The sequence below is a fragment of the Gouania willdenowi genome, chromosome 15 (assembly GCF_900634775.1).
Source record: "Gouania willdenowi chromosome 15, fGouWil2.1, whole genome shotgun sequence".
Lineage (NCBI taxonomy): Eukaryota > Metazoa > Chordata > Actinopteri > Blenniiformes > Gobiesocidae > Gouania > Gouania willdenowi.
Window position 1 is genome coordinate 34,940,066 of NC_041058.1, and position 22,217 is coordinate 34,962,282.

Sequence of the window (22,217 nt, forward strand, 5' to 3'; positions counted from 1 at the left end):
GACTGCTCTTTCAAAGGAAACTAAAGAAACATTTTTCAAAATAAAACTGACAAAAGGCATTGATTGAATTTTATAAGAGTGGATGGATTAATGTTAAAGCAGCCGGAGATGATCATTTATGATCAGATAAAGACACAGTGTCGCCTCATAAATCAATAAATCAAAGAGATCTCCACTGTAAACTCTCTCTTATTGACATTGTTGGTAAAGTTTGGTGCATTGCATTGTGGGATGTGGAGTTCTGTATGGTCTAGAGAGAGCGAGGGTGAAAAATGTACAAATTAAATCATAGGTTAAACATAGGTTTTTATAATGTTTTTTTTTTAATTAAAAATAATAATCATAATAATGATGATGGAAATCAGGGGCGTGAAACTCATGTGGGTTCAGGGCCCAAATATGGAGCAGCTTGATTTTAAGTTAGGAAAATGTTATTGTTTACACTTCTACGTATACATTAAATACTAAAAAATGTAAGAAACCAAGTAATAAGTGACTGATATGAGTCCCAACTGGATCTTCACTTTAAATTTCCCAGATTTTGTGATCAATTTCTATTAAATTAAGGGAAATATTGTGTCATAATTTGAGGAAAATTGAAGGATTTACTAAGAAAGTTTTTTTTATTTATTTATTTTTAAACAATTTATTATCAAAAATGTCTGCAATCATGTGATATAAGCCCTGGGAAAACTGTGAGAACCTTTACACAATGATTCATGTTTTCTTTGTCATTTTGACTTTTTCCCACCGGCCGAATTGGCTGCTCCAAAGGGCCGGATTTGGCCCCCGAGCCATGAGTTTGACACAAGTGATTAGAACATGAACTAAAAATACAATAGTCTGTCTCAGTCACAACATGAGATGACCAGAAATGATAAAAAATAAATCTACTCAGGAAGCACTAAATACTGTTTCATTCACTTATTTACAAAATAAGATCCTTTAAAATGTGTTTTATCACTCATTCATTCCATCTTTGTGATCTATAGATATTTTTAAAATATTATTCAGACATGAGGTCCTTGGATTCAGGAATCAGAGAAAGGGGGACTCGAGCCCAAATAGTTAGAGAAGCACTGGTTAATGTAGACGATGCATTGACGTGTTTTTACTTCATTTACTGTGATTTCCAACACATTTCTGATGTTTTCACTAAAAGTTGCTGTAAAATGATGTTTATTTTGGTGTTCACACAGAAATATGTGGATCTATCTGAAAATGAATGTGTTATAGAGTGAGGAGATATCACTGGGAATACTGGGAACAATCTAGAACAAGCGTGGAGTCAAACCAATCACTGTCCTCACACAAGAAATCACAGTAAAAGTGAACCGTCTACAGCAGTGTTTCTCAAATAGAGGTATGTGTACCCTTAGGGGTGAACAATGAACAATTAATCAGTCTTGGTCACACTCCAGACGTGAGTTGACCGGAAATGATGCAAACTATAGAAATAAATCTATTCAGCAGCAACTAAGTCAGTGTGTTTTCAACCTTGGGGTTGAAATTTATATAGATATTTTTAAATGATTATTCTTTTTTTTTTTTTTTTTAATTCAAACACAATTTCTGTATATCTATACTTTTAAGGTACTTTGTTGAATATAAATCGAGTTCAACTAAAATGCATTTAAGAAAAACAAATATTTGAACTAAAAAATTATCAAAAACTGATTGTAGGAAAAAAAATGTCTTTGTAGTCGCCAGAAACGCTCAATATCAAAATGGGGTCATGACCCAAACAAAGTTGTGAACCACTGCACTAAATACTGTTATTTCCACTTAATTACAAAGTGAGATTATTTAAAATGTGTGTTTTCACTCATTCATTCCATCATTATGATCTATACATATATATATATTTTAATAATTTTCTAAGCAAAATGTAATGCAATGCACCAAACTTTACCAACAAAGTCAGTCTGAGAGAGTTTACAGTGGAGATCAGAACTAACTTTAGAGCAGCAATTTACACCTTTTATGTTTTTTTTTTTTTTTTTGAGCAAATGATCTTTTAATTGCGTGATGAATTATTGGTTCTCTACCCAAACCAAGACTAATGCCCCTTTAAAAAGTTTCATTGCTTTTTCATTCATGCATTCTATTTACAAATCCCCACACGTCATCAACACTTACATCTATTCAACTGGATTATTGCGGTTTTACACCTGAATGGAAAAAAAAAGATCAATACATAGTTGTCCAGGTGTGAAACTGGCTTCAACGTGTGTTGTGTCCACACAAGGATTAAAAGTCATAGCTGCAGGTGAAGAGAGTAGAATGCAGTGGGCCAGCTGTCACTGAGGAATCATTGCATCATCTTCTTCTTCTTCTTCTTCTTCTTCTTCTTCTTCTTCTTCTTCTTCTTCTTCTTCTTCTTCTTCACATGTCCACAAGTGACTTCAAACAGAACGCGCATCAAAAGGTTCAAGTCGCAGCTTATTTTCATAAAAGATGAAAATATGAGTCCCTGTGACGACTTGGTTGTAGTGTAGAATAAAGAATGCTCCGTGACTCACTGCAGACTGAGTGAAGCTGCCAGTGCAGCGTCCCACGTTACTGGCCCTGGTTCCAGTCCTAAAGAAAAGCTTCAAAGGCCAACTCCAGGCTCGGGGAAGGTTTCAGACAGGCCGTCCTTAGGGAGCCCCACGCTACTTCTTAGCCAGCTGGAACGGATGCTGGCCCTTAAAACAAACGTGGAAATACTGTTTAATCCATTTCAAAACCACACGTACAAACCATATCTCTGCTAGAGCCTGTACTATGAAGCTGGATTCCCTCTTATCGCGTTAATCAGTGTGTGCTGTACTACGACGCTGGTTAACTTCTTAAGAGGCTAAATCACCATGGTCACTTAGGCTGAACAAGGGTTGGAGTTGATTAAAATTGTGATTGCATAATTGATAATTATTTACAAATACAGTAGTCCCTCGTTTATTGTGGGGGTTACGTTCTAAAAATAACTCGCAATAGGCAAAATCCGTGTAGTAGTCAGCTTTATTTTTTACTATTATTATACATGTTTTAAGGCTGTAAAACCTCTCACCACACACTTTATACACTTTTCTCAGACAGGAATGAACATTTCTCTCTTATTTAAACACTGAAAGTTCAAACCTTTATAGATTTTCAAACATAAACCTGTTTTCAAACATACAACACTTCAGAGTCACTGCTAGTGATCAGACATTGATGCCGAAAGCCAATCAGGGACGATGACATCACGTCAACACAGACACTGGTCTGTTTACCTATTTAACCATGGAGTAGAAGCTGTGTGACCACCTGGACACGCCCTTTAGAACCAGGACTAGGAAGGATTAGGTGTGGAGGAGAATCAGTGAGGAAGGAGGTGGTAGTAGCAGGTAAAAGTTCTCTCTGTAGCACTGAGCTAGCATAGCATTAGCCGCTAATCACACTGGCTTATTTCACTGGTGGTTTATGTTTATGGGAGGAGAAAAAGGAGCACAGCTCCTTGCTTCAGCAGACAGTGAAACTCAATGAGTTGGATGTGTCGCTGGTGGGTGAATGCAGCATTAGCCAATCAGGACGCAGAACACAATGCGCGTTCATACGCTGTAAAAAAAAAATGCTTCCAAAATTGCACTGTAAAAAAATCCACAAAACAGCAAGGCCGTGAAAGGTGAACCGCGATACAGTGAGGGACTACTGTATAGCGTAATTATAATTGTAGGTAATATTTTAAAAATCTGTTGCTGTTGTGATCCTAATTAAATTGTAATTAAGTGTATAGATAATTGACTTTGTAATTGTAATTGCCATGAAAATTTGATTTAAAAAAATGTCAATTATAATTTAATGCTCAACTGGTGAACCATGTTACAGTTCTATGTACAGTTCTACACATACTGTATGTAGGGGGCTACTAACACAAAAAAGGCTCAGACACCCATACCTTAAATATTAAAACCTATATTTTTTATTGATTATGAAGCCTAACAAGGTAATCAATAGATAGGAAATAAATAAGATGATAGATATATGTTTTTAGTGTATTTTACAGCTGATTTAGGACCTGTTAGCATTAGAGAGAGAGATGCAGCAGTTACCATGGTGATTCAGCCTAAATTATCATGGTGATTCAGCCTACGTTACCATGGTGATTCAGCCTAAATTACCATGGTGATTTGGCTCAGTAAGACGTTAGCAAGCGTCGTAGTACAGGACACACTGAATAAAAGTTAGCGTGATAAGAGAAAATCCAGCTTCATAGTACAGGCCGTTTCAGTGTTTAAGTGGTTTTATGGATCTCTGTTGTGTTTTGTGTGTTTTATGGATAATCTATAAATTTGTGTGTTTTTGTTGTACCATTACTTTTGTTGGGCTTCATATTCATATTCTTTTTTATGGGGATTTGTTGTTGGGCACGAGTAATGTTTAGATTTACATTTAGAAGTTCTTTGTATTTGATTTAAAAACTGGCTCAATGTGTGAGCATTAGCTTATAAAACATCTCATATATTCAGATAAGAAGATAATCTGAAGACAATGGTAAATAAATAATATTGAATCTACACAGACTTATAAAGATATGTTTCACTTCATTATATTTTCTTCACTTGTTATTTAAGCCGAGTATATTTAGAATATCTGATAGTGGAAATGAGCAACATTTATCACAGCGGAGGACAGAAAAATGTGATTGTCTGATCCAAAGATTTATTTGTTGTTTTGTGTAATTTTTTTTAAATTTTATTTTATTTCTGGGAGTCATTTTGGGCCTGTACTACTAAGCTAGATAATTCTATCCTGGATATATGTCCGTTGGCTTCACACATTGTCTGTCAGACAAACTCTCTCAGTTAACCAGTCTGGCTACGTACGCACTCTAGTGACAGACGAGGAGATTACAGTGTCAGACCAATCACAATCACTGAGGAACTGGAGAACAATTTACGTCCCAATTTAGACAAAAAACAAAACTGTTGCTGCAGTAAAAGCAGAAAGTAATTAATGCAGGAATTGATGAGTGTTAATGATTAAGTTAGTGAGATTATAAACAGAGAATAAACAGACACTCTTTTATCTTGTCTGTGTCTCTGATGCTGCGTTCATACAGATCTGTCTACATCATAAGGTGGAATATATTTATATTTATATTATCTACAGGACTGAGGCCACAGAATACATGATTTAAATAATTAATTAATTTATCGGTCTGAAAGCACCCGATGCACGCAGGTTTTATCAGCTGACTTATTTTATGTAATTTACTTTATCAGTCCATCAGATATAAATCTATACTGTATATTTCCTATAGGACGTGATGTTAAATGAAAGTATTGCATCGATGTCTAAATATTATCTATCCTGTCAGAATCAGATCAGATCCACACAGTGACATGTTCACAGTGATCCTTTTATTGGCCTTTTCACACTCCTGAACTGCACATGCGCGGTCATAGGTGAACGTCAACAAGCTCGTTCACTCTGTTGATATTTCTAATCTAACAGCGTTTGTAATGTTATTCCAGACATCGTTAGTGTTTTAATAGTGTTTATTATATTAATATTACACATATTTGGACTGGAGGAGGGACCAGGGTTTTCTGCTGATGTCACTTTTGGCAGATTTGAGCACTTTTACAAACCGATGGAGCAGCTCAGCAGCAGTAAAGAAGCTAGGGCAGTCCTCTGGCTTCCACACAGGTGACCCCTGGTGCACAAAAACACAGACTACCTGGGTCTCCAGCGGGTGGAATTCAGACTCTACCCGGGAATGATGCACGTGTCTGAGCACTTTGTAAAACCAATGTTAGAAACAGTATCAAAGCCACAGACCTCCTCTGTTTCCACTCCTAACAAGCTTTGAACTTATGATTGTGTATTTTCTGTATTTACCTTTACTAGGTCAGTACGAAATATATATAACTATAAAAATATATTTATATAGAATCTATTCTGATTCCAGTTTGTTGTCCTCGTGGATCTGGATCTCCTCAGACCAGAACAGACTCAGTCCGTACTCGTATAGTGAAATTAATCCACAACAGTCAGTTTAGATGCACACGGAATTTGTAAAGCATTTATGAAATAACTTATTAACGGTATCATTGTAGTCCTAACAAATCAGACGTTGCACACCCAAGAACCAAGCAGCAGCCATGTTGAAACTCTCTGCTCTCTGCTCAGTCTTTTCTTTTCTTGACCACAAAAGAAGAAAAAAAGAACTCATTCAGTTTAATATTTGGAAAATAAAAATTATGTTTTGTTGAGAGTTCATGAAATTTCATTGATGTCTAACTTCACCACTATTATCATCAGTAATATTTAAACTGGTCATTATAGAAGCTGATCTGTAGAGAGACACAGAGACACACACGCAGACACGCAGAGACACAGAGACACACATGCAGAGACACACACGCAGAGACACACGCAGACACGCAGAGACGCACGGAGAGACGCATACACACAAGCAGACACGCAGAGACACACGCAGATACGCAGAGACACACACGCAGAAACGCAGAGGCACACATGCACACACACTCAGAGACACACACGCAGAGACACACACACGCAGATACGCAGAGACACACACACAAGCAGAGACACACACACACAGAGACACACACGCAGAGACACACACGCAGATACGCAGAGACACACGCAGAGACACACGCAGACACGCAGAGACACATACACACACGCAGAGACACATACACACGCAGAGACACATACACACACACAGAGACACGAAGAGACACACACGCAGAGACACATACACACACGCAGAAATACACACACACACACAGAGACACGCAGACACGCAGAGACACACGCACACACGCAGAAACACACACACACACAGACATGCAGAGACACACACACGCAGAGACACATACACACAGAGACACACACACGCAGAGACACACGCAGAGACACACACGCAGATACGCAGAGACACACGCACACACAGAGACACACATGCGCACACACACGCAGAGACACACGCACACACACCCGCACACACGCAGAGACACACACACAGACACACACGCAGAGACACACTCGCACAGACACACACGCACACACTCGCAGAGACACACGCACACACGCAGAGACACACGCACACACACCCGCACACACGCAGAGACACACACACAGACACACTCGCAGAGACACACGCACACACGCAGAGACACACGCACACACACCCGCACACACGCAGAGACACACACACAGACACACACGCAGAGACACACTCGCACAGACACACACGCACACACTCGCAGAGACACACGCACACACGCAGAGACACACACACACACACAAGCAGAGACGCACACACGCACATAGACACACACGCACACACACGCAGACACACATGCACACACGCAGAGACACACTCGCACAGACACGCACACACACGCAGAGACACACGCGCACACACACAGAGACACACACACACACACACACACAAGCAGAGACACGCACTCGCACATACACACAGGTTCCTTGCTTTATAGAGAGATAGTTGTTAATTTCTTTTTTCTGACTTTAATAGTTGTTTTAACTGTAAAGTGTCTGAGTTTTTAAAAAGTGCTTATGAACACTTAAAAACTGTTATAAAAAATGTATAATTATTATTGATGATAATGCGATATTTCTGAGTGTGAAAAGGACAGTATGAGTTCTCACTTTGAAACGGTGAATTTACGAGCTCCACCTTTCACTAACCAGGTCCATCATTATTTTTATGTTTAATTTTAATTCAATTTACAAATTGGACACTAAACAGGCCGATAAGTGAAACACGTTTGAAAACAGAATTTTCAGCTTGTGTGCAGCATTAGCTTTAGCAGCATTAGCTTTAGCAGCATTAGCTCCTTCAGCAGCTTTTTGCCTCAGAGACCGATATTACACATTTACGCAAAAAATCTTTCAAGGAATCAACGCTCCAATGGTAAAAAGTTTATCCCACTCGACCTTTGAACGCATGAGTGAGAACTGAACGAGAGTGTGAAGAGGCAGGTCATTTTCTAAGAGAACTGATTGGTCAGGAGGCGGGACTTCAGTATTCGCTCTGATCTTATTCAGAACAAAACCATCTGGTAACGACCAGGTTAGCCGTTCAGCCTAAGTTACCATGGTGATTTAGTAAGATGTTAACCAGGTTTGTAGAACAGCACACACTAGTTAAATCTCAGAAGTTATCGTGATAAGAGGTCATCTAGCTTTGTAGTGTAGTGTAGTGTACTTTTACAGTTTTTTTGTCTTTGTGTATTTTTGTTGTCCCTTTGTGTTTTTCTTTGCCCATGTCGATGTAAATGTTTGTGATGTGAATTATTTTGTTTATTGTTGTCAATCATAATAATCTTAATTCAGTAATAAAACTGGTAGAAAACCTTTCTTTTCTTTCTTTTTTTTAAAGGGTATATTTAATTAGCAGGTCCAACACAGAGATAACTTTTTACAGGTATAAGTTAGTCATTTCTCATCAATACAAGGCAAAATAGCATCAATAAAAAGGCTAAAGAAGGTTTGTCAAACAACAATAACACATCGTATATTTAACTCCAGGATGTGATCGTTAAAAATCAATATCAATCAAAAAAAGAAATAAAACAAAGTGAAAGAGCAGCGACGTCTCCACTCCGTTTATTAGTGCATCCACTTCTTCATGTAGCACGTTAGCTTCTGAGGTTAGCATTTCTTCACCTTAAAGCAGGCTTTTCGTCCTTTCACAAACATGGAGTTGTTGCAGCAGCATGCTGTAGCCACGAGCAGCAATAGTTGTATTCAACAACACAAACAAACAAAGACTCCACCTGTATTTACACTGCAGGGCAACGACCAACCTGACGTTTTCTACTCAACATCAACGTCTTGCTTTGACACATGTATGAACAGACTGTAAAATTACGTGAAGTTTCAAACTTTCAAAGGGAATTATCAGGAATAAATGGAAATAAACTCAGTTTACAAAATTAAAAGTTGGCTTGTAAAAGGAAAGTTAAATATAGTTGGGAAAAGATACTTTAGCACCATCTAGACTAAAATAACCAGATTTCATGTGCGTTTACCAGGGTTGGGGTCATTTACATTTTTCAATTACAATTAGGTCTTCAATTATCCATGTTCAATTACGATTACAGTGACCGATTTTTTTACAAATACAATTAAAATTATGATTTTTCTTCTGAAATTCAATTGCAATTATCTTCCTCTTGTGTTAGCTTTCTGTTAGCATCTCTAATGCTAACGGGTCAGTTTTACCCATGTCTTAATCAATGAATATATTGGTATTAATATTTTAGGTGTGGGTGTTTTACCCAGGTTTGTGTTTAATTAAATTGTAAATGACAGTTTTTATAGAATTTTCATGCCAATTACAATTACAATGTCAAATTTCGCTAGTTGCTTATTAGCATTAGTAACATATTGGCTCTTAATTTGTAATTATTAAGTACTTATTAATGCCTTATTATACACTTAATGGCAGTCTCGCAGTCCAAAGAGGGTTAGGGTTAGGATTAGGATTTGGGTTGACCTTAATCCTAACCCTAATCCTAACCCTAATATGTTAAGATTGTAATCCATATACAACAACTTCCTTACTTAATACCAATAAGTAATAATTCTGAGGTGATTGAGGGAAAACTCTTAGTTAATGGCTTACTGGTTGTATATTAAGGCCATGCAGAATAAGGCATTAATAAGTTCTTAATAATGACTAATAAAGAGTCAATATGCTACAAATATGCATGCTAATAAGCAACTAATTAATGGTTAATAGGTGTTCCCTAAACTAAAGTGTTACCATATATATATATATATATATATATATATATATATAAAGTGCAAAAATAACAATTTACGTATACATGTACTTCACATGGAGTTAAAAAAATTCTAATTTTTTTGGTTTTCTTAATCTTTTTTGTCACGTTTGGTTATTTCCTGTATTATTGAATACTGCAATTCAGTTTTTAGTTTTTGATTTATTATGAAATATCATGTTACTTTTTCCCCGTTAGTTCGTTAAATTTGAAAATGTGTTATTTGTCGTGATTATTTGGGGGACGATGGACATGGGGGGGGGGTCTTGAAAGTTCGTCTTCACACTTCACACTCTGAAAGTTTGAGAACCACTGGGTTAAACAAAGCCATTGGTTGTGATTAACCAACAGTTTATATGTTCATATGTTTAACGCTAGCTGAAGCTCAGTCAATGGTTAACATGTCTTTAACACTTTAATGGACGAGCGTTCAATGTTTTAACACTCACTCAATGGTGACTCAGCACTTTTTCCAGCCCCACATTCCAGTACAGCTTGGTCTTCTTCTTCAACAGAGCCCACTTAACAACGCTAACATTAGTCAAGCATTAATCACTAATGCACAAATATCATGCAAACCTCAACAGTTATACAGAAACAGTATGAAAGACATCAGGATTATATTAGAACATTAAACATCTGTACATTAAACACTTTCAGGATTTTTATTTTTTATATTTGTAACAAAATATGAGTAAAAAAATAAATATCCTATGTACAATCGCAAGCGTCATTCCAAAGTTATTGTCACTGCAACGAGAAAACACAAGTCCAGTGTTAGTGCACACGGTGATCAGAATGTGATCAGAATGTGATCAGATTGTGATCAGATTGTGATCAGCTTCACACTTACTTTATTCCAACATCCTGGTACAGGTAAACCATCGTCTCCCTGAAACAGGAACAAAAACACCAGTAAGAACCAGTACAAGGACTTTTAGCAAAGAAACGAACACAGTCACAGTAAACATCTTTATAGTTTACCTGTAGTAGAAATATACTGTATATCACAAAACATGTGTTTTATGTATTACCAATAAACAAAAAAACTGCTCCCTAATATAAAAAACATATTAAAAGAACTTTTTAGAATAATTTTATACCTCAAACTACGGAGAGACGCCTTTTTGGACAGGATATGATACACGTTGGTTAATTACTGTTAGCTGTTGCTAGGCAACAGTGTTCCGTTGGTCTAAAGATATTTTTAACCTGAACTTATGTTTACTCCTGAACACTTAAAAACATAATGTTTTTCATCAACCTGAAACTGTAAAATTCAACTATAACTACAACTTTAAGGATGCACATCAATCTGTAATGTTCAGATGAATCTGTCGCTATGTTTCCATTACCCATGGAAATATGCAAAATCTAAATATCTGAATAAAAACTGGTAATGCAAACACCTGATTTATCAAAAACACTCAAGTATCACTAAAGTGTTTTAACGCTTTCATGAGGAAAAATTTTATATATTTTGATATTGAAATGTGTCACAAAAGTGCTATGGAAACACTTTGTACACAATTACACGTCACATGACCACTTTTCTCTGAGGCTTTTGGATCAAACCAGGATGTTTTAATTCAGGGGCCAAATACAGACCAGTGTGGTTCATGTGGGCCACAGGCCCAAAAATCTTTAATGGAAACCCAGCTTGAGAGAGTCTTTATTTGTTCTCTATTTAGTTTTTATGTTTATGAAAGCTGAAAACCCATTTTCACACAAGTACGTAGTGGCAAAGGTCATCATGGTCTTGTTTCTGCTCAAAGCAACGTAGCTCTCCCCAGATGTGTTCTTTTTTAACCATAGTTTCTCTATCACCACTAGAGGGCAGTGTGTCACTAGTGGCAATGCATCACTGCTTCTCTATTCATATTATAGTTTACAACTATTCATTTTTATTCACATGCCCCATGACAATCTGGGTACCCCACTTTGGGGACCTAGGGTCTACAGTAGACATAGGCACTGGTGGTCCGGGGGCCACATGCAGCCTTCGATCTAATTCTGTGTGGCCCCCAAGATAAATCCACCAAAAATTGTAATTCAAGAAATTGTAAGTAATATGAAGCCCAACATAATACACAAAATAACTCCTAAAACACACAAAACAACAGCAAAATAGACAGAACGTCAACAAAAATACACAAAACAACAACAATTACACAAAATGACAGAAAAACACCCAAAACGACAAAAACACTGAAAGGTTAAGAAATGGCACAAATAGACAAAATGCAAATATAACACACAAGACGTAACAAACACATATAATGACTCATAAAATACACAAAATGCCAGCAGAAATTTCTGAAATGACAAATACACAAAAAGAGAACAAACAATGACAAAAACCTTGTTTTTTTCTGTATTAATACTTGGTCATTATTCTAAATGCTAACATAAATGTTGATAATGTCGCCCTCGTTTCGGACAATCACATTTTTGTGGCCCCGCTGTGATAACAGCTGCCCATCTCTGGTCGACAGTTTCTGATCAATGGTGGAGTGTAAAGCTAATGGTTGCTATAACAACAAGAAAAAAACCCCACAGAAACATTTCTTTAGCGTCTCTGAGCCAAATAACGACACAAAGTCAAAGTTATCCAGACGTTGGCTCCATAATATCGGTACAGAATACACACTTAAACATTTACGTTCACACCACGTTGCTGAGTGATCTGTGGGCTAAGCTAATGGGCTAAGCTAATAGACAGCAAGCCAGTTATGTCTGAAACCAGATGAAAAACTACACCTATTACATTGTAAACACACCTGTTACAACTCTACCTCCCACAATGCACCATTTATTTAAAGCTACAGGCCGTGCCGATCTTTTTAATGTTTGTTTGTTTGTTTTTTATAAAAAAAAAAGGTGCACGTATTTTGTTTATTGGTTATAAATGAAACAAATGTTTTGTTATATACATTTCCACTACAGCTACACTTTAAACTAAACCAATGAATCACACACTTTGGTTTCTATTGGTTCAAACAGAAACATGTGCAACAGCTCTAGATCAAACCTTACCTGTATGCTATGCTAACAGAGGCTAACAGTGTTTTTCAACCTTTTTGGAGCCAAAGTCCATCAAGGCACACCACCAACCAAAATTGTTAAAAAAAAATAAACTTTGTAGCCAATATTAACAATATGCAGTCAAAGTGTTTTAAATACAAATAAAATGAACACATAGAAAAAGGTTTTTATGATTTAACATATGCAGTAATTCTTACCAAAGAGTCTTGAATACAAATCAAACAAAAAACTATTTTGCATATTTTGCATACTTGATACATGTCGTAAGAGGGATAAAAGTAAAAAAGAAAACATTAAAATAACTTTATTATATTAAATACATTACAATGACGTTATGTAATTTTATATTATATTTATATAACAATACATAAATATATTGTTACTATTAATAAATGGATGATACATTTTTAAAATTCAATTATATTCTGTATTGTTAAATGTTAAGAGTGTCATAGCTGCAGCTGAGGTCAGCTTTGGCAGGGGGAGGGGCTTACAGCAGCACTATGGAATATTTATAGACGTATAAATGCTGATGAAACTACTTCATTGTTTCAGACATCAATGGTGCGTTCAAAGAAATCATGTAAAATGCTGCTGATGATGATGATTATGAAATCCAAAGTGGTCACTGTACACACACATTTCATTTCCTTTTCAGTCATTTCATTAGAAAGCTTCAGAAAGTGGTTTCAAAAAACATGAGCACAAACCCTCAGAGTTCCCCTGAGAACCAGGCCAACAATGTTCTGTGCAGCCCAGATTATAGACCCACAAAATAAAAGATGAATGAAGGTAAGGGGGTATTGTTCAGTCTTCTAACATGCATGTGTAAAAACATTATAATAAAAAACATTATGTGCTCAATAAATACTGTAATGTCAGTGCACACAGTGAGAAAGGACACCAACGTGTTATGTTCAGGTTCCACGTTAACGCTCAGCCACTGGAAACACGTGTGTAAAAGTTATAGATGTTACTCATGCAACCAGTGTTGGGGTAAGACATGAAAAATATGTTAAAGTTTCATTTATTCAGACAATTGTTCCTAAGGAAATCCACTTTCTGCTGATCGCTTTGATGTTTCCTTTGAAGTTTATTGTCTCTTTTTTAAAAATATGCTATGGTTTAACTTTATTCATTGATGGACTTCAAAGGAAACATCAAAGTGAGCAGAGGCCTCTGACGAAGACTGACAGTAGTCAGGAGATCAAAGTGGATTTCCTAAGATTGTCTGAATTAATGAAACATTAACATATTATTCAAAAAGAAAACAAAAATAATATTGCTGGAACTAAGGCATGAAAAAGTAACAGATTACAGTAACAATATTACTTTTTTGGTAAGTAAAGTAACGCACTACACTTAAAATATCAGGAACTAAACTACTTTTCCTCTCGTAGCTCATGGTGGTTTGGTATGCACTTGTATGTCCAGACCTAAACTCTTCAAAATGTAACTAATTGAATGTCAATGAACAATGTCTGGATTGTTACACTTTTGCCACTAACGGCAAAATAGGTGAAATGGCCACGCCCCTTGCTTAAGCAAAGTACTACCACCTGCCATTACTGTATCTCTAGAACTGTTGGACCTAGAAGGTCATGTGACAACTCAAAATGTGTGCAATGGCCACATTATGGGGGTCAATAATACATTTTTATGTCCAAAAGTCGATGGTTTTTAAGATATTTGCACAAAACTGATTACACAATGTGTTAGACTTCAATTATTCGTTATTATTCCTGCTTCTTTTGTTCAATGACTTGATTCCTGAATAGTCAATTTACTTCATTGATGAACTAATGAAAAGTTTAGGTGTGGACATGGAAGTGCATACACAACCACCATGAGCTACTCTAGTATTTACTAGACTAAAGGAACAAGTCGTGTGTAAAGAACTGATTTGCTGACCATATTTTTCAACATAAAGGCTGGTATGTTTTAATATTTATATATTTAATAGATATTAATATAAGTTTCTGGACTGGGGGGGGGGGTGGCTTGTATGCATTTACGTCACGAAGAGCAAAAATAAAAGATCTCATCATCTGACACGCAGATGTGGAGCAGTGAGGAGGGGACTTCATGTGTAGATGGAAACTCATCAGATAAAAGTCATCAGAAAACAAGTAAATAGCAGGTCAATTATAATTGTAACGGCATAATTGGTAATTCATTATAATTGAATTATAATTGAAATCGTAATCGAAAAAAATGTGTTGCTGTTGTGCTCGTAATTGAATGTAATTAGTTCAGATAATTGACTTTTAATTGTAATTGACATGAACATTTTATAATGTCATTAAACGCACAGCTGGAAAACCATGTTCCATATGGCTTACACATAGGCATACGTAGTAAACAATTATTAAAATGTGTTTCATATAAAGTTCACCTGTTAATTCTTCTGAGGATCAATTTACTATTTTAAAAATAAATATAAATCTAGGGGTATACAGGCAAAACAGATGTTCAGAAGCCCACACCAAAAGTATTAATATCAATATATTAATTGATTATGAAGCCTAACACGGTAACCAATAGATGAGACACTGATTAGATGATAGATAATATTTATTAGTGTATTTTACAGCTGATTTAAACTGAACCATTAGCATTAGAGAAAGCTAACACAAGAGGATGGTTAACTTTTATGGGCGTATTTATTAAAGGCCTGTTAGAGGCCGATATGTGACAATGAACCAAATTGTTAAAAAAAAAGAAGAAAAAAAAAAAGAAAAAGTAATAAAACCTGAAATGTAAGAACTGGTCAATAATGTAACAAGTTCTAACATTATGGGGCAGGAAAACATGTTTTCCCATAATAGTGTAATAATTTTATTACATCATAGAGTGAGGCAATTATTTATGAGGGGAACTTTTTTTTGCCTACATCATAATGTAATAACCACTAATAGGGGAAATCGTTTTTATGTTTTAGGCTCAGCATCTTCTTACATTATTGACTTGATTACATTTTTTTGGGTCGTCGTTACATATGAGGCCCTATCAAGGTGCAGTAATTATGATTAATTGCAACTGATTTCAGGGGGAAAATAGTAATTGTAATTTCAATTGTAATTTGAACTATAATTTCATTACAATTTACAGAAGTAACTAGTAACTTTTTGGAGTAACTAACCCAACACTACATGTGACCTGGAATAACCATGCAATCAAAGGGCTTGAATGAGTTCCATGTAAAGGTTGTTATCTGTGATGGAAAAACTGGCTCAAGTGTTTATTTATGTAAAAAAAAAAAAAAGATCTGCATCAGCATCCAGAGTTATCACATTAGCATGTTTGAGGCTATACTCTTCCATCCTACTGGGACTCACAACATGCATGTTTGAGGCTATACTCTTCCATCCTACTGGGACTCACAACATGCATGTTTGAGGCTATACGCTTCCATCCTACTGGGACTCACAACATGCATGTTTGAGGCTATACTCTTCCATCCTACTGGGACTCACAACATGCATGTTTGAGGCTATACGCTTCCATCCTACTGGGACTCACAACATGCATGTTTGAGGCTATACTCTTCCATCCTACTGGGACTCACAACATGCATGTTTGAGGCTATACGCTTCCATCCCAAAGGAACCAGCGTGCTTCACTGAGACTGAAGTCATGCAGGTAATTAGAAAGGGCACCATACCACAGCACAGGGGGCATCCAGACCATCCAGGCCTGGCAAGCCTGGTTCACCTTTCTCCCCTTTAAAGCCTCGGAAACCCTGTCGTAGAATCAGCCAATGAAAACGCAGCATAGGACTATGTGTCCTCTATGTCGGACGGCGGTTGGAGCTTCGCGCTGGGGGCGCATGTCCTGCACCAACATGCAAGTGACCTGGAACTGACAGTAACTGGTGTACTGGGATGAATGTGTGGGGACGGCTCCAGAATTACTGCTCAATTACTGCTCAATTACTGCTCAATTACTGCTCAGGAAACCATCCAACAATAAAATAAGACTACGTGTGTTTGTTTTTTGTTTTTTAAGTTGTACATTTTAGGACATCCTCAGGTACCAGACCAAACAGACGCATGACTCAGCAAAAAACTTGACGCGGCCTCAGTCTTCAAAATAAAAGTCATCAGACTCAACAGCCTCAGTTTCTTTCTTTTTTTAAGTTAAGATATAACAATGTATTATTTGATTAATAAATACAAAGTTAAATGAAACATTGATGTATCTTAACCTTTAAAAATAAATAGAAAATAACAACTTTCAACTTTACTCTCGTATACGAAGCAGCACAAACTGATAATGTTTATTTTCGGTTTCTTCAAAATACAACGTCATGTTGTGTTTTACGGCCTGACAACTTTTATTTTGAAGACTGAGGCCGTTTCATCTGAAGGAGGTTTTGCTGAGTCAGGAGTCAGTTTGGACTGACCAATGAGAGAGGTTTATCTAATACCTGATACCTCACTCTGACACCTAAGGATGTCCTAAAATGTACACCGTAAAAGGGGTAAAAACAGCATAATACTCATTGAAGTGGCAATGAAATAATAAACCAATAGAATGAATTAGGAGACATTCATCCACAGTAACCGTTTGGTTACTGAAAGTATCACCCTGTAAAAAAGTAGCGTCCTCAGGCAGAGTTGAGTTTTTTTGTTCATGATTTAAAAAGCATCAAACGCTGCCTGAGGCTGCTTAGAATCAGAGAATATCAGTGAATATTAGAGAATATCAGAGGCAAAAGGAAAACATCTGGTCCGTTCCTTTTGCCTCTTGGTTACACATTGAACCACTGACATACCAACGGACAGGGGGCATCTAATCCAGGTGCTCCTTGGTCTCCCTTATCCCCTTTGGCCCCCCTGTTGCCTTTCTTGCCCCTCTCTCCCTGCAAACAACAGTTGATTAAAAAAGACAATTTAATTGTGTTTAAATTAATCCTCCAAAGTTTAAGCCACACAAAGAATATTTGGTTAAATGATCAGTCTGTGATAAGGGAGGACAAGCAGGAGAATGAGGATAAAGTGAATTAAAATAAATATCAGATAGGATAATAAACTTCAGTTTGAATAAATGTAATTCCTCTACATTGATCAGATGGTTCGATCCGTGCTGATTGGTTGTAAAACTGACCATATTTAACGCCTACTGACATAATACTGACATAAATAAAAATAAGTGGCAAACAAAGGGAGCTTTTGGTGAGCAGGGTGCATGAGTTTAGTTCATATTATTAACCAAATATTAGCAAGATGTTCAGAAAGTTTGTTAAACGTTCAACGTCAACTTTTTTTTTTAAAGGAGCTTCCATGCAACATATTGTAGAAAAAAAGCTATATTAATATTGACGATTCAGAAAGTAAATTCTGTATTTTCTGTTTGTTTTCTGCGATCACGGAAGATCGGAGGATTCTAGGTAAAAACTGTCTTTCTCTTCATTCTCTCTCAGTGTTATGTTTCTTTTGTTTTTTCAAGTAGAAACATCACTACTGAGTAAATGTCTATAAAAATGTGTCTAGTCTATATTTATTTACTCTTTTTATGACATTTCCTGCCATTTTCCATCTTTGTTAGCTTAATTATACTCAACTTTTGCTAGTTTTCCAATAGTCTGCCATGTATTTACTCAGTTTGGTTTCCAAAGGGTGGAGCCAAACTGCAGGACACTAAAAGCGGCTTAACCACACCCCCAACATTTTTTAAACTCGTCCTGTATTTAATCCCAAAGTAGTTCACATACACTCAAAAACCCAACAACTCCGACAAATTCACATTTCTGCTGTTTTCACGGACTGACAAAACAATGACGGATGTTGAGATTGAGACTTCGACGGAAACACATGATTACGGACAAAATCGGCATGACGCATCAAGTGTATCGCTGTCTTCTTTATCTGGTGAAGAAACAGGAAGTAGAAGTACAAACACTTCTTAAAAAAAACTTTTTCGCCTTTTGTAGCATTTTCGCATTCTTTGACATTGAATACGTAGCAGTTTACCCATGACCACTTGCGCCATGTTGAAGTCCGCATTGACGTCTTTGTTGACATGGTATGAATACTATCCTATCCTACGTAAAGATTCAGACGCTACTTGTCTTTAATGGAGTCATAGGAATCTACGACAACGTTTGGTAACACAGGTAATTATCAAAGTAGTGTTGTCAAGAAGTTAAAACAAATGTGTGAATAATTTATTATGCTCTGTAATTAATTAATACATTTTTTAATGTCACCTAAAAATTGCTCAACTTTAGGTATTTTCATTTAAATTAATTACATTAGTGTGGCAGATCAAAAGATTGATATATAAAACAATGCGTATTTATGAAATAATTTCATTGTTTTCAACACATTTCCATTCCTCTGTATGTGACACTAGTCCCACAGGCTGACGACACCTTTAGTTTAGACCATCAGGGAAATATTGATGTGTACTTTAGTCAATCTACGAATAATAGAAAATTCAAATGAAATAAAACATCAGGTCCATATGTAGTGATATAAGTTAGCATATCATAAACAGTAAGAACACTTTTATGATCAATACAATCATTGAACACTGAACTTGTTGCTTTTTCTCTCCTTCAGAAAATAACATTTATCACTGACTTTGTTCATTTGTCACTCATGGATTTATTATTGGTTCTGAACCCTGTCTGAGTGTCAGTGTGGATTAGAGACACTGTCTGCTCCACTAGGACCATTGTCCCTGCTAGATGCTACATGTTAGCATTGAGGTGCTAGCTGCTACATGTTAGCATTGAGGTGCTAGCTGCTACATGTTAGCATTGAGATGATAGCTGCTACATGTTAGCATTGAGGTGTTAGCTGCTACATGTTAGCATTGAGGTGTTAGCTGCTAAATGTTAGAATTGAGGTGTTAGCTGCTACATGTTAGCATTGAGGTGTTAGCTGCTACATGTTAGCATTGAGGTGCTAGCTACTACATGTTAGCATTGAGGTGATAGCTGCTACATGTTAGCATTGAGGTGTTAGCTGCTACATGTTAGCATTGAGGTGATAACTGCTGCATGTTAGCATTAAGGTGCTAGCTGCTACAAGGTTAGCATTGAGGTACTAGCTGCTATATGTTTAGCACTGAGGTGCTAGCTGCTACATGTTTAGCATTGAGGTTCAAGCTGCTACATGTTTTGCAGTGAGGTACTAGCTGCTACATGTTTATCAGTGAGGTACTAGCTGTTACATGTTTAGCACTGAGGTGCTAGCTGCTACATGTTTAACATTGAGGTTTTAGCTGCTACAAGGTTAGCATTGAGGTGCTAGCTGAGGCTAGCAGAGCTCCGGTGATCCACAAATTCTTTCTCTAACAATTTTCACACAACGTGGCTTTAGTTTTCCATCCAGTATTTTTATATAAGCCAGAATTAAAGCAAATAAATCTGTTGAGGTCGTCAGTCTCCCGTCTTGTATTTTAGACTGTACATCAGTATTATGTGTACACCAGGAACTCTTGAAATGAGAAAGGTGCCGCGCTGTTTGAAGTGCGTTATTTTTTCCTGTATTTAATTAATCGCAATCAACAAGTTAAAGTGACAGCACTAATCAAAGTTTTAATTCTAGCCTTTGCTAAGCTACTTGGCTCTGACAATGCTTGCATGGACTACAGCAGACAAAGGCAATATATTGATTGACATGTTTATTTATCATTACAGATGCGAGTTAGCGTCAATAAGCTTAATTAGCTTTAATAACTCTGCTTTATTTACAAGTCACTGGTTCTACATCAAACAATAAACATGAAAAACCCGTTTTGAAAAAGCGCCGTTTTCAAAGCACCAAAACGCAGTTGTCGTGTAAACAGACAGACAAAACGCTACACAACTTTAGCGTTTTCACTTGAAAACGTTGTTGTGTAAACGGGGCCTTAAACAGGTGAGTGATGTGGTTTAGCAGCTTTAAGCCCTGTGGACGTTTCAACCAAGTGTCATGCTATAAAATCCCTAAAGAATATCATTCCCCTTGTGTTTTCAACACCTTCATAATAAAATAGCCATGGATTTTATCTGACGTGACTTTGATTTAAAATAATAGACTACATGTACGCCAATGGACTAATAACAATTGTGTTCTCACATCTTCAGTGGTACATACTGGTAAGATCAGTGGACATATTTTGGTAAAAGTAGATGAAAGCTACATGTGTGCTACAACAGAACTGTGCTCACCACGGCTGAATAAAGGAACAGATGTTTTAGTCCAAAGGAAGGAGAAGACTGAAGGTTTGATTATCAGAGACACATTGACTACAACGCTGGATTGCCTCCTGACCAATGACTTCTTCCATTCTTAGAAGATCATGGCGATCAAGATCGTGCCAAGCATTGTTGAGCACAGACTAATTAATTCACTCATAGATTTGAAATATTCAACTTTATTAAGGGTGCATTCACACCAACGGATCCTAGGGTCTGTTTGCTCTGCTCGTCCTCCTCGTTTGGTCGGTTAGGGTGAGGGTTAGGGTTGAACATGTGTTTCAAATCTAGAGCAGATCAAACAGGAGAATTCTAGAGCAGTTGTTTTGCCGGTTTCAGAGTGTTTTCAATCTAAGTCTAGAGCGGTTAGGTTCACCATGAACATAGCCGCTCTTGGACCGGATCAAATACAGTAAGTATCGGCAATGATGTAGAGCGCACGGCATTGTGGGTGATCAGAAGAATAGGTGACGGTGCAAAACAGGGCTTTAAAGAAACCCAACAACATAATATTTAACGTTTATTTTCCCAAACTCGCCTGTTTTGTCTGCTTTCAGAGCGCTCCTAAAAACAGGCTGTTTTTGGGACTTCATGCATATGCATGAATGGGCGTGTCTGTAGACACAGACTCCAACCCTCGCTCTTAGAGAGGGCGTGGCTTGCACTTTTTTATACAAAATTTCAAAAAATGAAGGCTTGAAATATTTCACTTTTTTCACATTACAGTAAAACACATGGTGTTTATCACATCAGCAGCAGGAGAGTAAATAATTAACAGTCTCTTCCTTCTGCTCCTCACCTATTCTGACTACAGGAATAGTTAATTTATGGTGATAGTCCATTGTTTTGTCCAACCGCTGTGTCGCATTGAGTCACAAACACATCAGATCATCCCATAATGGAGATACAAAGCTTTATAACGGCTACTAAAAGTGAAACTGATTGTGAGCGCTCATGCTACGCTTCGTTTTATCGATATACTGAATGTAAATATATTAACTGTCATATTAACCTGCCTTCCCCATGTTTGTTTTAGCTGTGAGGTAGTTTAAGGGGGATTGTCAGGAGGAGGAGTTTCCGTGTTATAATGTCATAAGGGGACCCAGTCAACACTAAACCATTCACACCCAGTCACCACTAAACCATTCAGACCCAGTCACCACTAAACCATT

The 22,217-nt window shown here is 36.9% G+C and overlaps 1 protein-coding gene across 19 annotated transcripts in view; it reads right to left on the reverse strand.

Annotated features, from left to right (window-relative positions):
- Positions 1-2,355: 2,355 nt before the first annotated feature.
- The window catches only part of col13a1 (collagen, type XIII, alpha 1), a 167,006-nt gene continuing 147,144 nt past the window's right edge, over positions 2,356-22,217 (reverse strand). For 15 of the 19 annotated variants that reach the window (XM_028469107.1, XM_028469104.1, XM_028469105.1 and 12 more), the window contains 3 exons: positions 17,632-17,718; positions 10,663-10,701; positions 2,356-2,687 (listed from right to left, as the gene is read on the reverse strand). In XM_028469107.1, the coding sequence (XP_028324908.1) occupies positions 2,655-2,687; positions 10,663-10,701; positions 17,632-17,718 (159 nt within the window). In that variant the 3' untranslated portion in view covers positions 2,356-2,654. Of the gene's footprint in view, positions 2,688-9,950; positions 10,560-10,662; positions 10,702-16,518; positions 16,597-17,631; positions 17,719-22,217 lie in introns of those variants that run through there. The other 4 variants (XR_003675658.1, XM_028469091.1, XM_028469095.1 and 1 more) reach the window with 4 other exon arrangements.